The sequence below is a fragment of the Puma concolor genome, chromosome B2, assembly GCF_028749965.1.
Source record: "Puma concolor isolate L17-30 chromosome B2, mPumCon1.1.hap2, whole genome shotgun sequence".
Lineage (NCBI taxonomy): Eukaryota > Metazoa > Chordata > Mammalia > Carnivora > Felidae > Puma > Puma concolor.
The window spans coordinates 81534875-81551304 of record NC_141671.1 but is presented as its reverse complement, the minus strand read 5'-3'; the positions used below and the strand labels follow the sequence as shown (position 1 = coordinate 81551304).

Below are 16430 nucleotides of genomic sequence, written 5' to 3'. Positions count from 1 at the left end.
GTGAGTTGATTGGAGGTTTTAATTAAGCTGAAGAGTCTTCTCAGAAAGGAATTCAAGGGGCACCTGGCTGGCTCAGTTGGTAGAGCATGTGACTGTTGATCTCCGTCAGGGTCTGGCATTGGGCGTGGAACATTGGAGCATACCTTAAAAAAAAAAAATCGATTAGAGGTGTGGAGATTTAGTGACTCCTGGGGACAGTCCATTTAAATTAATGCAAAATAGTGGGTGAAAATTCCCAAGAGGTAGAGGATATCCTCCCCTGTATAGGAAGATACAGGGTGTCCCGTTCATAAGCATGAATTCCAGAGGGCACATTTTTGTTAATACAGATATTTTAACAAAATAGAGTTGGAATGCCTGTGTTAAAATTCCAGCTGTCATTGACTAGCTGTCTGGACTTGGACAAGTTATGTAATCTCTCCATGTTTCAGTTTCTTAGTCTGGAAAATGGGAATTTTGTAAAAAGTTTATTTATTCATTTTGAGAGAGAGAGAGGTGGTGCACGCAAGCAGGGGGAGGGGCAGAAAGAGGGAGAGAGAGAGGATCCCAAGTAGATTCCACGCTGTCAGCAAGAAGCCCCGTGTGGGGCTCTATCCCATCAACTATGACATCATGACCTGAGCCAAAATCAAGAGTCAGATGCTTAACTGACTGCGCCACCAAGTCTTCCATTGTTTTAAGGATTACATGAGTTAGTGTTTATGAAAATGCATATTAAATAAAAATAGTGTCTTTATGAGACTGCCCTAAGTATTTAATTTAATATATAACTCTTCTAATGCCATGTCCTTCCCCTCTCTGATTATTACCATTATCCCATAATTAAACTTTAACCATATACCCAGTTGAACTAGTCCTCTGTACAGTTTTTATTGAAATAGGAACTTTTTCATTAGTTTGTGAATTTGTGCTAATCTCTTGGAAAAGTGTATTTTAAATGTATCTTATGAATTTTATTTTAGCTGTTAAACGTTTAATGAAAGAAGCAGCAGAATTGAAAGATCCAACAGATCATTACCATGCACAGCCATTAGAGGTAAGTTTCTATCTCCCATGTCTTAACATGTGGATTAAAAAAAAATTTTTCTTTTCATGTATAGTTGCTTTTATTATTTTTTATATATCATGTCCTAATAAATACAAATTTGCTTTTTTGTGAATTTTAGAAATGATAAGACAATTGGAGCTATTTTCTTCTATGATAATACAAAGGAGTGAGTTGCTTCTATGTATTTGACTTTTTAAAATTCCACCTAGAAGTGTGATCATGCAGTGTTTTCTTTCTGTGTCCGGCTTTTCTTGCTTAGCATAAGGTTTGTCTTCCAGGTTCATCCATGGGGTAGCAAATGGCAGAAACTCCCTTTTTTAGAGGCTGGATAATATATCATTATTTATACGTTTGTACTTATAGACGTGTAAAATCTCACAATTTCTTTTTCCATTCACCTACTGGTGGACACACGGTGTTTTCCCCCGATCCCTTGACTACTTGGAATAATGTTGCAATGAATGTAGGACCACAGATATCTCTATGAAGTACTGATTTTATTTACTTGGGGATTATACGGAGAAGGGTTGCGGGATCCAATGGTAGTTCTAATTTAGTTTAAAAAAAATTTTTTTTAACATTTAATTATTTTTGAGAGACAGAGCACGAGTGGGGGGAGGGGCAGAGAGGGGGGCGGGCACAGAATCCAAAGCAGGCTCCAGGCTCTGAGCTGTTAGCACAGAGCCCAACATGGGGCTTGAACTCATGGACCATGAGATCATGACCTGAGCCGAAGTCGGACACTTAACTGACTGAGCTACCCAGGCACTCCTCTTACATGTGGATTTTAATGCTTTAATATTTTATTTTTATTTATTTATTTTTAAAAACATGGTATTATTTTTTTAAATGTTTATGTTTGAGAGAGAGAGAGAATGTGCGAGGTGGGGGAGGGCAGAGAGAAAGGGAGACAGAAGATAGGAAGCTGGCTCTGCACTGACAGTAGAGAGCCTGATGTGGGGCTTGAACTCATGAACTGTGAAATCATGACCTAAGCCAAAGTCAGATGCTTAACCAGCTGAGCCACCCAGGCGCCCTAATACTTTAATATTTTAAACTAATTACTTAAAATTGTTTTTTCATTGCTTTGAGTCATTACAGATGTGTTTGATGTGGTTTATTGACATATTTTACTCCCTATATTTTCTAAGTATTTATTTCATTAGCCATTCAGAATCTGACATTTTAGAAGCAAATTTTCGGTTTCTGTAAAATGGTCTCAGATGCTAAATTGGTTTTATGTTTTGAGTATGAGGGAGGGAGGGGGAATGGAAAGAACCCCAAACTCTTTATACTTTGAAAGATCTGGCTCCTTGAGGGGCCTCTACAGTTAGTCTAGGCTTTTTGCACAAACATCTCTATCTCTTTTTAGTCTTCCCATCTGTATTTAAATGTGCTCAGTCTGGTTTCCATGACATTAGTGAGAATAAAATGTAATTTTGCACACTGTAAACTGTAAAGTACTTGGGAACTCTAAGATAATATTGATAGCATATTTATTAATATTACTGACTACTTATAAATAAATAGGCTCTTAAGCATCCATGAGGGATAATTTTTTAAAGTTTGTTAAAATAGTAACGTAATTTTACAGTAATTATTTGATTATATACTAATTATCACTAATTAGTATTCAAGGATTAATTTCCAGCTTAAGTAAATCTGGAATCTAATTTATGAATATATAACAGTGCTCAGCTTTTTAAAATGCATTTGTTTAAATTTTAGCTCTTGTGGGACATGGAAACTAGATTAATAACTTTTACTTATAACTTTTATACTTGAGACATTTTGTGCATTATTAACTATTTTAGTAATAATGTGAAACATTTGATTTTTCTCATCTAGGAATATTTCTGATACTCCTTGATAAAGATGATCAGACCTTTTAATGTTACTAATTTCTTGCTGGTTATTTTTTTTGTTCAGGATAACCTTTTTGAATGGCACTTCACAGTTAGAGGGCCCCCAGATTCTGATTTTGATGGAGGAGTTTATCATGGACGAATAGTACTGCCCCCCGAGTATCCCATGAAACCACCAAGCATTATTCTTTTAACGGTAAGAATTCTTGGCTTTTGGAATACTTGTGGTTTAACTCTTCATGACGACTACAGAGTGTGGTTAGCATACTCATTTTCATTAAGAAATAAAGTGGGACATTATAATTTTGTCTTTGGGGACCACGCCTTGGTAGTACAATTATTTTCCCCCAAAAATAATTCCTAGGAATTATTGATGCTAATGAATGCATAGTGGCCATAGTGTAGGTGATAGGATTCAATGAATTAATGTATGCAAAGTGCTAGGCAGTGTCTGGCACTTGGTAAGTACTCAGTAGAGGGTAATGTTATTGTATCTCTTAATCGCATCATTTCCTTCAACTTGTCAACTTTGTTACACTGCTTTCCTCATTTTCCTATACAGCTCTTAAAGTAAGAGCTGTCACAGAGTCCTCAATAAATGTTAGTTATATTATTACTATTTTTTAAAATTTACTTATTTTGAGAGAGAGAAAGTGTGTGTGGGCATGTGCAAGTGAGGGAAGGGCAGAGAGAGAGGGAGAGAGTATCCCAAGCAGGTTCTGAGCTGTCATTGCAGAACCCTACTTGGGGCTCAATCCCACAAGCCATGAGATTATGACCTGAACTGAGATCAAGAGTTGAATGCTTAACTGACTGAGCCACCCAGGCACCCCTCTGTTATCTCTGTTTAGATCTTAGAATTTCTGTCGTCACATATTTTACCTCCATGTGAAAGAAAGCTGTTGATCCAGTATTCTCTTATTTATCCTGGGATGTTGTTCCTTCAGAGTAAATTTCTCTCTTATTTGTTAAGCATTCTTTCCCTCGTTTCTTTAATTTGCCAGTATGTCTAAGTATCCCCTAACCTTGAAAAAAGCAAAACAAAACACAAAAACCTTTCTCTGTTGGGGTGCATGGGTGCCATCAGTTGGTTGAGCATCTGACTTCAGCTCAGGTCATGATCTCACTGTATGCAGGTTTAAGTCCTGTGTCAGGCTCTGTGCTGACAGCTGGGAGCCTGGAGCCTGCTTCACATTCTGTGTCTTCCTCTCTCTCTACCCCTTCCCCACTTGCACTCTGTTTCTCTCTCCCTTGAAAAATAAACAAACATTGAAAAAAATGAAAACCTTTCTGTGTCTCTCCTACCTCTTTAAACTGTTGTATTTTCTCTTGGATAAGTTCAAGACATCCTTACTCAAGTTTAGTCTGTTGCAGTCTGGTTTCTACATGCTTACTACACCAATTTCAGGGACTAGTTTCAAAAATCCTGCTGCCCCTTTTCGGTCTTCATCCCAGTCCATCTAAGTTAAATATCTGACACACATGGAGTGGCAAATGGTGAAACACAAGGTATTCATTAATAAATACTAAACTAATGCTGCTTTTACCTATATTTGGTGTAGTGGAAAGAGCATTAGTTTCAGAGCCAGTAGACCTGGATTCTGACCACTGTTCTTGCCATTACACCAGAGGCAGGTTATATAATCTCATTGAAATTCACTTTTCTCATCTGTCAAGGCTTGTGTATGGTAAATATAATCACAATATAAAGTTCCTAGCATATAAAATTTGCTACTTAACACACATTAGGTGATGTTGAGAATTGTTAATGCTGGGGATAGTCCTGGGAGGTGCCCTACTGTGTTTAGGAGTCCCTTTTTAGTTGCTAGATCATGTGGAGAGCCAAGTGGTCCAGGAGTGGGGCTGGTGCATGGAGAAACTGGCGGGGAGGAATAGTTGGGGCAGCAGCTTTCACCCGAAGTATAGAAATAATTCCAGTAGTTACCCAATATATGGTCATGGTTAACACACTGGCTGAGAATCAGCCCTGCCCTCCTGATTGTCAGTATTTACTCTTTCTGGTTCACTTCCTCTCTTTTGAAAAGTCTTCTCCAATCTTCATTCAACAAGTATTTGTTAAACATATGTCATGTACCCTGTAGGTGTGGCAGAGAATAAGTTAAATTCTCTGGCCATGTAGAGCTTGTATTCTAACTTCATGCTTCTTCTTCCTTATCCTTCCCTTAAATATGGATATTCTACAAGTTCAGACTTCAGCTGTTTTCTCTTATTTCTATAAAATGGTTTTCATCAGTCATCTCTGTTAAGGCAGATACCAAAAATGTTTTTTGTCTGACATCAGCATGTCTCTATTTCTGCCTATCTGCTATACGTCATCCATAGCTCTTCTACCAAGACAACAGATCCATGTCCAAAACTGAAATCATTATCTCTGATCTGACTCTTTTGTGTTCCTGTCTTATGAAATTGTATCATCCTTATGGAAATCACTTCAGTGTCAGAGCCTTCTGCACCAGTATCTAATTAGGTAACACCAAGTTCTTAGGTTTTATTCTAGCCTCTGTATATCTTCTCTTTTAGATCCTTCACAGGGCCTTGTGCGGTACTGGGCTCAGAGTAGGACATCAGGACATCTTTATACATGAATTATGTATGTAGATTTCAGTTATGCAACTCAGTTTCAAAATGGTGCTACAACCCTTTTTTTTTTTTTTTTAAGTTTGTTTATTTTGAGAGAAAGCATGCGTGGGTGTGTGCAAGTGAGGGAGGGGCAGAGAGAGAGGGAGAGAGAATACCAAGCAGGCTCCGTGTTCTCATCACAAAGTGGAATGCGGGGCTTGATCCCACAAACCATAAGATCATGATCTGAGCTGAAATCAAGAGTCGGACGCTCAACTGACTGAGCCACCCAGGTGCCCCTAGGTGCTACAACTTCTAAAAACAGCTTTTATTGTTCTTTCAGACTTCAACCAATATTTGTGGAGTATCTATAAGAGGACAAAAATCTGTGTCCCCTTGGAGATTATGTTAATAATTAAAAAAAAAATTATTTACTTGTAAAATATATTTATACTTATAAAGTATACAATATTAAACACATATATAGTTTTTTAAATGCCTTATTTATTCCTAAGGCTAATGGACGATTTGAAGTAGGCAAGAAAATCTGTTTGAGCATCTCAGGACATCATCCTGAAACTTGGCAGCCTTCGTGGAGTAGTGAGTATTAATTTAAAGTGAATATAAATCTTCTATTCTGTAACTCTAATCAATTCATAATTATAAAGTGTAACACCCTTTTGAGATTGAAGCTGTTTTGGATAAATAATTTGATGATATTGAATAAATAATAAAAATTCTTTCCCTCTCTTGGTTTTGCCATCATTTTATTTATTTTTTTAAGTTTCTATTTTTATTTATTTATTTATTGAGAGAGAGAGAGTGTGTACGCGAGAGAGATTGTGAGCAGGGGAGGGACAGAGAGAGAGGGAGAGGGAGAGGGAGAACTCAAGCAGGCTCCCTGCTGTCAGCATGGAGCCTGACGCAGGGCTTGATCTCAGGAGCCATGAGATCGTGACCTGAGCTGAAATCAAGAGTGAAGATGCTTTACCAACTGAGTTAACCAGGTGCCCCATTTTAATACAGCCACTTTACCTGCACCTCTTCAGTGAAAGCCTATGTGTCTTTTTTCTCTTTCTAGAGTAAACCCAGTTCGTTTTACAAAACAACTTAGATTGATGTTTACTCTTTATTTCAGTAAGAACAGCATTATTAGCCATCATCGGGTTTATGCCAACAAAAGGAGAGGGAGCCATAGGTTCTCTAGATTACACACCAGAGGAAAGAAGAGCGCTTGCCAAAAAGTAAGTTGCATTTCACTCTTTGTTAGGATTGAAATACTTTTCTGGGTAATGGCAGTAGGCAGATAGGGTTTGTCTCTTACTTTGTGAGTTACCTTGGTTACAAGATCTAGTCTTAGTTTTGCTATTTTAGAAATTCATTTGTAACAATTTATTACTCAGGGATGACCAGAGTCTAAAAATTATTTCATGCTGTCCAGTTTTCGAGAGTAGTTGATTATATCAACCTACAGTGGGAAATATCTTCTCCAAGAAAACAGTTCTGGTTATTTGTGTCCCTTTGGGCAGTATTACAGATGGAAAAAAACAATTCAAATATTTATATATAGCTTTTCATAATAAGATTAAAAACTCTTTGAGGGTAGGGAGGGAATCCATTTTATTGATCTTTGCATCTACAGTATCTGGCTCAAAGCAAGTGCTCAGTAAGTGATCCAAAATAAAGTAAAGGAGGTTTTCTTTATCAGGTTGTAGTTTTCTGGTGTATTGCCTTCTCATTTTTTTCGGAGGCATTCTGTCTGCATAACCCAGATTAGTCATCAGATTCAAAGTATCCTCTCCTTTGAGTAGTGCAAAGACTAATTTTTTTTTTTTTTGATGTTTATTTTTTGAGAGAGAGAGAGAGACAGAGTGTAAGCAGGGGAGGGCAGAGAGAGAGGGAGACACAGAATCCAAAACAGGCCACAAACTCTGAGCTGTCAGCACAGAGCCCGACATGGGGCTTAAACTTGCAAGCCATGAAGTCATGACCTGAGCTGAAGTCGGATGCTTAATGTCTCAGCCACCCAGGTGCCCCTGATTAATTTTTTTTAAGAACAACTTCTAATCCAGTTTATTTTTTTAATCAGTGTGCCTACAGAAGGGACCTTATAAGAAATCCTATCATGAGGATTTCCAGTGCTAGAATAGTATACTCATCCCTCAACAAATGTTAAAGATTCCAAAATTGCACTGAGGTGAAGAGTATTTAAAAGTACTGACATTCTGTAATTCTTGATCTTGATCATTTTCCTGCCCTGGACTCTGCTGTTTACTACCTCTCGGGCATTTTATGTTAGTTAAATTTTAGTATGTCATAGTCTAGAACAGTCCAGAATACGTCCTCTATAGATATTGTTAAGTCAAACAAATTTTAATATCTGAAAGATTTGATAGACTCTTTGGTTTTCATCAGCAGTTTTGCTTTTCTTTCTTTCTTTCTTTCTTTCTTTCTTTCTTTCTTTCTTTCTTTCTTTCTTTCTTTCTTTCTTTCTTTCTATGTTTATTTATTTATTTTGAGAGAAAGAGTGCACATACATGTATGTGCAAGCAGGGGAGGGGCAGAGAGAGAGAGAGGAAGAGATAATCCCAAGCAGGCTCAGTGCTGTGAGTGCAGAGCCTGATGTGGGGCCTGGTCTCACAAACTGTAAAATCATGACCTGAGCCGAAATGAAGAATCTCTTGCTTAACTGACTGAGCGATACAGGTGCCCCAACTTTTCTTTGTAAACCTTGTTGCCCGGTTCTGGGGATATACCTTACTTTAGCTATTAATCGCAAATTATAATATGTACTTTGAACATACAGCTTTCTTTTTTTTCTTTGTTGGCTTTCTGTCTTGATACTTCAGTTCATGTATAAGGAGGGAAAAAAAAGAACTTTGTTTTTTTGTTCTAGACTTCTCTGTGTAAGATTCTAGCTTCTTAGTCTGTGATAGAGGATTTTTAAAAGCATGATTTTGTATTCATCCATAGTAGCATATTGTCCTTGTGGATAAGCTAATATTAAAAATAAACATTCCCCTTTAAGTTTCATCCGACTTCTCAGTTAAAAGTGGACACATTTTAAAGCAAATAATTTGGATACAACTGACTCTCAAAAGGATATGGACAGCAGTCCTTCTGGTGAAACAAACATTCATCAACAAGTACTGAAGTCATACTACTTTTACATACATTTTGTTCATGTGAAGTTATTTAATAAATTCAATAACATGTTCTTTCAAGACCTAAGGCTTTTAGTATGTTGAACTGTAAATACAATAAAACAATTTTTTTTTTTTAAGTTCAGCAATGTAATACATACTCCTGTGTATTATACATTTTTACTTCCAGTCCTATAAATCCTCAGTACTCTTGTGAACTTCAGGGCACTTTTGGCTTTATCTGGACTACAAAGGGGAAAATGAAAACATAGAAAAACAAATAAATCTTAGGAAATAGTCTAGTTAACAGGTTTATCTTGAGTCTATTTAATATAGTGAGTGATAGGGGCGCCTGGGTGGCACAGTCGGTTAAGCATCCGACTTCAGCCAGGTCACGATCTCGCGCTCCGTGAGTTCGAGCCCCGCGTCGGGCTCTGGGCTGATGGCTCAGAGCCTGGAGCCTGTTTCCGATTCTGTGTCTCCCTCTCTCTCTGCCCCTCCCCCATTCATGCTCTGTCTCTCTCTGTCCCAAAAATAAATAAACGTTGGAAAAAAAAAAAATTAAAAAAAAAAATATAGTGAGTGATAAATTTCAGCCTTTGGATTTTAAACAAGTTCTCTGTCTTTCGAGTTATACTGCTATTTATTTTTTTTATTTTTATTTTTTCCAAGTTTTTATTTAAATTCCAGCTAGTTAACATACAGTGCAATATTAGTTTCAGGTGTAGGATTCAGTGATTCAACACTTACATACAAACACCCAGTGCTCATCCCAGCACGTACACTCCTTAATCCCCACCACCTATTGCACCCATCCCCCCACCCACCTCCCTCTGGTAACCATCTGTTTGTTCTCTGTAGTTAAGAGTCTGTTTCTTGATCTGCTCCTCTCTTTTTCTCCCCTGTATTCATTTGTTTTGTTTCTTTAAATTCCACATACGAGTGGAATCCTATACTGCTATTTAGATGAATAGGATTTGTGAATTTTTTCCCTGGAAGTATCTGTAAATTCTATTTTTAATGGTTTCTTTACTGTTTTATATATGTTTCTGCTAAAACATAATTTAAACTTTATAATGGACTTTTTTCCCACAGGCTTAACATAGTTTTAAGTGTGACCTTGAGGACAGTGTAATTAGACATTTTGTATGTTTTGTTGTATAGATCTAAAGCTTAGTTTTCTTTAGATAGTATATTAGAAAAAAATGGAACCTAAGCCCTGGATTTTTTTTTTTTATTTTAGATTTTTAAAAATTGAGATATAAGTGACATGAGTTTCTTTTTTAACACCAACCTAACTTGTATATTTGTCTCAGAACTTTAATTATTGCCATAATTGTCTAATTTACATGTAGATGAATATGATATGGAATTATCCAGTGTTCTTTTATTTTAAATTTAATCATTCAGTAGTTAAGTGTCTTGAATTACCATTCAAGTATGTAATTTATACCCATCAAAAAAATTATTTCCTACCAGATCACAAGATTTCTGTTGTGAGGGATGTGGCTGTGCCATGAAGGACGTCCTGTTGCCTTTAAAATCTGGAAGTGATTCAAGCCAAGCTGACCAGGAAGCCAAGGAACTGGCTAGACAAATCAGTTTTAAGGTACTCTAAATTCGTAAATAAATTCTAATTATGTGATCCTTTTGTTCTGGATAGAAATTCTGGATAGAAAGTAAAAGAATATAGTTCTGTTGCAATAAGGTTTTATAAATCATTTTTTCTTATTATGACACTAATAACATACATTCACAAAAGCATTACAGCATACCAGTTAAAAGCTTGGATTCTGGGGGCACCCTGTGTGGCTCAGATGGTTGAGCCAATTCTTGATTTCAGCTCAGGTCATGATCCCAGGGTTGTGAGATTGAGTCTTGTGTCAGGCTCTGTGCTGAGCATAAAACCTGCTTGAGATTCTCTCTCTCTCTCTCTCTCTCTCTCTCTCTCTCTCTCTCTCTTTTTCTCAAATAAAATAAAAATTTTTTAAAAAGCTTGGATTCTGGTATATAATGCTGGGGTTCAGATCTCAGCTTTGCTATTTATTAATAGTAGGACATCAGATGTATTACTTAGCCACTGTGCCTTTTTATCTGTAAGTAATAATGTTACTTATCTTGTAGGATCCTTATGAGGATTGAGTGAGTTAATACTTAAGTATATTGTATTTAGAACTGTCCCTGATACTTAATAAATTATTATAAAAATATAATAATGTATTATTTTTTTAATGTTTATTTTTGGGAGATAAAGACAGAGCGTGAGCAAGGGAGGGGCAGAGAGAGAGGGAAACATAGAATCCAAAGCAGGCTCCAGGCTCTGAGCTGTCAGCACAGAGCCTGACGCAGGGCTCAAACTCACAAATTGTGAGATCATGACCTGAACTGAAGTTGGATGCTTAACTGAGCCACCCAGGTGCCCCAAAAGTATAATAATTTAGAAGGAAATAACAATCATAAATAATCCCATCCCCAAGAAATAACTGCTGATAATATTTTGGCATATCTCCCTGATGTCCTTTTTTCCCCCATATATTGCATATAATTACTTCTGGAATTTAATTAGCTCTATTAAAAAATGTCAACCTGCATTAAGCAACATGCTGCTTCCTCCCTGTTCACCTCTCTTGTATCCTGTCTGTCCTTTCATATCCAGTTCTCAGGAGAAATTTTTCCTTCTATTCATTGTATTGCCTGGAAGAGGAGGTGCTTAGGAAGTGTTGGTTTTTTTCTTTCTTCTGAGGATTCCAATTGTACTTAAAGTTGCTTTTCTGAAAATTATAGGGCCAGATGTGTTTTGTATATCCAAATTCCAGATTTTAGAAAATATCAAACGTATACCATATTTTAGCACCTGCAGTGACATCTGGGGCAGTACCCCATAATCAAATCTATTAACATTCCCTGAGCAAACCTGGGAATATTTACACTAATGTGGGACAAAGACTGTTAATAACCTCATCTGTCAGGCTTCGCCTGGCAATTACCAAAAACTTAATTTGGAATTGTGGATTGTGAACCATGGCTGTTAGCTTTGTCTCTTAACCAAATAATGGCTCCTTGAGAGCAGTATTGTCTGTGTTTCTTCCTAAAAATAAGTCGAAGAGAGAATTCGTAGCCTGTGGGTTATTTTGTATATTTGTTGTAATATGCTCTTGGGTTTATCTTATTTTATAGGCAGAAGTCAATTCATCTGGAAAGACTATCGCTGAATCAGACTTAAACCACTCTTTTTCACTAAATGATTTACAGGATGATATACCTGCAACATTCCAGGGTGCTACAGCCAGTACGTCGGTATGGCTCTTTCTTGTCTTTTACGTATATGTATGTCTATATCAATATCATTATTTGCAATAGGAGGAGGAGATCTCTAGATGAAATATTTGAATATTTTGATTCTCCTGATAGGTGGACTCCAGCCCACCCTTCCCTCTAATGAATCTTATTGTCTTAAGCAAATTTTTCATACTTTTGAAGCCTTCTTTGTTGTTAAATGGAGCTGAACTGAATAATTTTTGGTCCTGTCATTCCTCCAGAATTCTCTGATTTCTCTGAAAAGCTGGTTATAGTATATAACTATATAGCTATACAGTATATAGCACTACACTCTGAATAAAACAAATTATACATACATTGGCCACTTTCTAAATAGGCACTGTATCTTTGGCAGGTTTCTTAAGCCACGTTAAGATACTCAATAAAGGACTAGAGCCAAAGGTTTGCATTAGACCTGCCCTGCCCAGTACTGTAGCCACTAGCCACATGTAGCTATCTAAATTTATATTTTCAATTATTCAGAATTAAATTTAAAATTCGGTTCCTCAGTCGCACTGGCCACATTTCAAGTAACCCATAGACACATGGGGCTTGTGGCTGCCAGATTGGACAGCATAGGTATTGAACATTATCATCTCAGAAAGTTCTATTAGACAGCACTGCCTTCCTTGCATATAGTAAGTGTCCAATAAGTAATTGCTAAATGAAAGATTAGATGAATGCTATGTGTCTTGTTAGTTGTGCTCTGACCTGTTATCTAAATATTGGTGGGCATAGGTCATCAGAGATTGATTAAGAAAATGTGACTGGATAGTTGCTAAATAATTAGAATTATGGGGGAAAACATTGACTTCCCTTTCTAAATATAAAAGATGAGCTGTCTTTTTGGTAACAGATTATTTGGTTGAGTTAGCCACATCTTTTCTCCCCCCCCCCCCACCCCACCCCTTCAGTTTTAGAGAGGATCTTAAAGGGTCAGGGAAATTGAAATAGAAGCTGGCAAACACAGATTTGCCCTTTCCTCAGGAATAACTTACTATAAAGTGGGACTGAATAGTCCTAAGTGATTGTTCTCTCCCTTCTCAGAGAGTGAGATGGACAGAGAGAATAGGTTGAAAAGGGAAGGCAGGGGGAGGGTGCTCTGGAGGAAGTACTTGGAGAACTGGTGATGGAGGTACAAGGAAAAAGTATATGTGGAGAGTGAAATCATTTGTACATGATCTCCATGTATTTTTATGAATTACAGAGAAATATTATGAGTTTGTTTTAGTCAGTAAATGTTTTACCTTGAAATATTTGATGGGGCGCCTGGGTGGGTCTGTTGGTTAAGCGTCCGACTTTAGGTCATGATCTCACGGTTCGTGGGTTCGAGCCCCATGTCAGGCTCTGTGCTGACAGCTCAGAGCCTGGACCCTGATTCCAATTCTGTGTCTCCCTCTCTTTCTGCTCCTCTCCCACTCGCACTTTAATGTTTTAAGAAACATTTAAAAATTTAAAAAAAAGAAATATTTGAAAATATTTAGATTACTCTTCACCTTTAGAATTCTAATTGTTTTTTTATTTTATAGTTTTTGAAAAATGGAACCAACCTATTATAGAGGAGGGTGGTGATCTTTTATCACTTGTAAGGACAGTCTCCTGATATTTGTGATGTGTTTAAATCTGCCTTCAGTCTCTTTTTAAATCTATGTCAAGTCCCTCTGTTGCATATCTCAGTTATACTTATTCTACTTGTAATTTATTTTATTATTAATTATTTATTGTCTATATTACTTCCAAGACTTTGAGTGCCTTGAGGATCAGAGCTGTCTTTCTACTGCTCCGTATCATCAGTGCCTAGCCTAGTGCCTTGTATATAGTTAGGTGGTCAGTACATATTTGTTGATTGAATAAGTGAATCTTAGAATTGGCACTTAAAAAATACTAGAAATATAGGTAAAGAAGTCAAGAAGTTTAAGTAAATTACATTGCACAGTCAGTAATATTATTACAGTGGTATTTTCCATTTTGGTTTGATTTGATTTGTTTCAATTTTTATTATTGCGGTTTAGTTGACATACAGTGTTATTAGTTTGAGGTATACATTTTGATTTTAAAGTACATAAAACTTAGAATTCTTTTTAATAGGTATAGGTAATTGATACCAATTCTGGTTAAAACAGTGATAAGCAATAAATTGTCTACAGTTGCAAGTTAAGCTTTTAATTATATTTACATACAGATTTATCTCAGAATATGATTATATAAATTGATCACAGTGGAAATCATTGAAACTTGGTTTTGGCTAGGGGTGGCTGCTTTATATGCAAGTGTAATATAAATTCACTAAAATGTTATACATCAAATCCCAGATAAGCTATGTTTTTTTAGCCTTGAGGGGGCGAGAGATTGCCCAAAGTCTAAATACAGCAGATAATATCAGGCCATCTGTTGCTTTTTGATGCAGATTTTTTTAGCTGTGTAGACTGGGGAGAATACTGATGGTAGTTTTATGTTCTTCCAGTCTGTCAGATTTTTTCCCTCTTCCTAGGGATTGAGATTCCAAATAAACTTTCATTTTGTATTAAAAAGTACACACAAAACTTCCTTCACAGATGCAGGTTATTCCAGATTATTATAGAAAATTTGTATGTATTACAGGGGACTTACTTGTGACTGTGATGGTTTTTAAAATTAATTAGATTAAATTAAATACAACATCATATACTTCTGTCTTCCCCAAAATGGTCACTTCATCTTAATTAAGGAGATGGAAATTGTTACGACTTAAGTCTGCATTCAGTGATAGGCGTGTTTGGACAAGTTTAGGTAAACAGCAAAGATTTACAAGTCCTACCAACAAACATACACAGCATTATGAAAATGCTAAAGCCAACTCCATGTGAACTGCCAAGATTTTGTCCAGTTAGTTCTTAAACTCCAAATAGTCTAGGTTCCTCTGGGTCTATAACCTTGGGGTTGTTACCGTGTTCCCTTAATGTGATTGTTTTAAATAGGAAAAATTTTAGAATTTTATATTGCAGCACTAATCAGTAATATATTATCTAAAAGGCATCTTGGGGTGCCTGAGTGGCTCAGTCTGTTAAACATCCGACTTCAGCTCAGGTCATGATCTCACGGTTTGTGAGTGGAAGCCCTGCATTGGGCTCTGCTGACAGCTCAGAGCCTGGAGCCTGCTTCGGATTCTGTGTCTCCCTCTTTCTCTCTCTGCCCGTCTCCCACTTGCACTGTCTGTCTCTCTCTCTAAAAAAAAAAAAAATAAACATCAAAAGGCATCTGAAATAGAGGAATCTCATTACATTAAAGCAGTATGTCTATATGAGTGTTTTCATTAAGTGCATGTACTAAAATATCTAAGGTCAGTGTTTTAAGGTGTTGTTCTAAATATGTTAATGATACCAACAGAGGTCTGAAAAGCTGTCCCAAGTGATGACTTTTTAAAAATCAAAATACAGTGTCTCCAAAGGGGTATGTTAATAGTAACAATGTTAATAATAACTAATATTTAATCAGCTGTTGGGTATCCTAAGCACTTTATATCATTACTGCCTTTAATCCTTGTAACTACAGAACTGGATATTATCCTCACTGTACAGATGAAGGAGCTGAGCCTTAGGTTGAATAACTTGCTTAGGGTCTTGCATCTCTGCATCTCCCAAGTGGTAGAGCCAGCCTAGTAATGATAAGGCTCCCTGATCTAGTCAGGGTTATGGGCATTGTATTTTCCCCTCAAACTAATGGAAAAAATAACATGCATAAAATAAAAGCTTTGGGGCGCCTGGGTGGCTCAGTCGGTTAAGTGTCTGACTTGATTTCAGCTCAGGTCACAGTCTCACAGTTCGTGAGGTTGAGCCCCATGTGTCAGCGCAGAGCCTGCTTGGGATTCTCTCTCTCCCCTTCTCTCTGCCCCTTCCCTGCTCCTGTGTGTGTGTGCCCACACTCCCTGTCTCTGAAAGTAGGTATTTAAAATAAAGAAAAGAGGGGCGCCTGGGTGGCGCAGTTGGTTGAGCGTCCAACTTCAGCCAGGTCACGATCTCGCGGTCCGTGAGTTCGAGCCCCGCGTCAGGCTCTGGGCTGATGGCTCAGAGCCTGGAGCCTGTTTCCGATTCTGTGTCTCCCTCTCTCTCTGCCCCTTCCCCGTTCATGCTCTGTCTTTCTCTGTCCCAAAAATAAATAAACGTTGAAAAAAAAAATTTCAAATAAAGAAAAGAAAAGCTTTAAACTGAACCAATCTCTTGTGCTAGTTTCTGGATTGATAGCAACTTCATATTTTTTATTTTCCTTAAGAGCTTTCCCTGCAAGCCTTGAGCACTTTTGCTGCATCAGACACTTTTAACTTCTTGGCTGAGTAGTTGGAAGAATGGGAGAGTTTAAATGGAATGTTACTGTATTGGCTGCTGTAACTCAGTTCAACCCAATGAGTATTTATTAAGATATAATAGGATGCCTGTGACAATGTCAGACCTCATAAAATGCTGTCACTTTGTGGATCTCTTCTCTTCAATGAGTGTATTG

The 16430-nt window shown here is 37.1% G+C and overlaps 1 protein-coding gene across 2 annotated transcripts in view; it reads left to right on the top strand.

The window, feature by feature from the left end:
• Window positions 1-16430, top strand: part of UBE2J1 (ubiquitin conjugating enzyme E2 J1) — a 29619-nt gene that overhangs the window by 8034 nt on the left and 5155 nt on the right. For both annotated transcript variants that reach the window (XM_025925443.2, XM_086707407.1), the window contains exons 2-7: window positions 963-1036; window positions 2978-3109; window positions 6009-6093; window positions 6632-6737; window positions 10116-10245; window positions 11814-11933. In XM_025925443.2, coding sequence (XP_025781228.1) covers window positions 963-1036; window positions 2978-3109; window positions 6009-6093; window positions 6632-6737; window positions 10116-10245; window positions 11814-11933 — 647 coding nt within the window. The remainder of the gene's footprint in view (window positions 1-962; window positions 1037-2977; window positions 3110-6008; window positions 6094-6631; window positions 6738-10115; window positions 10246-11813; window positions 11934-16430) is intronic.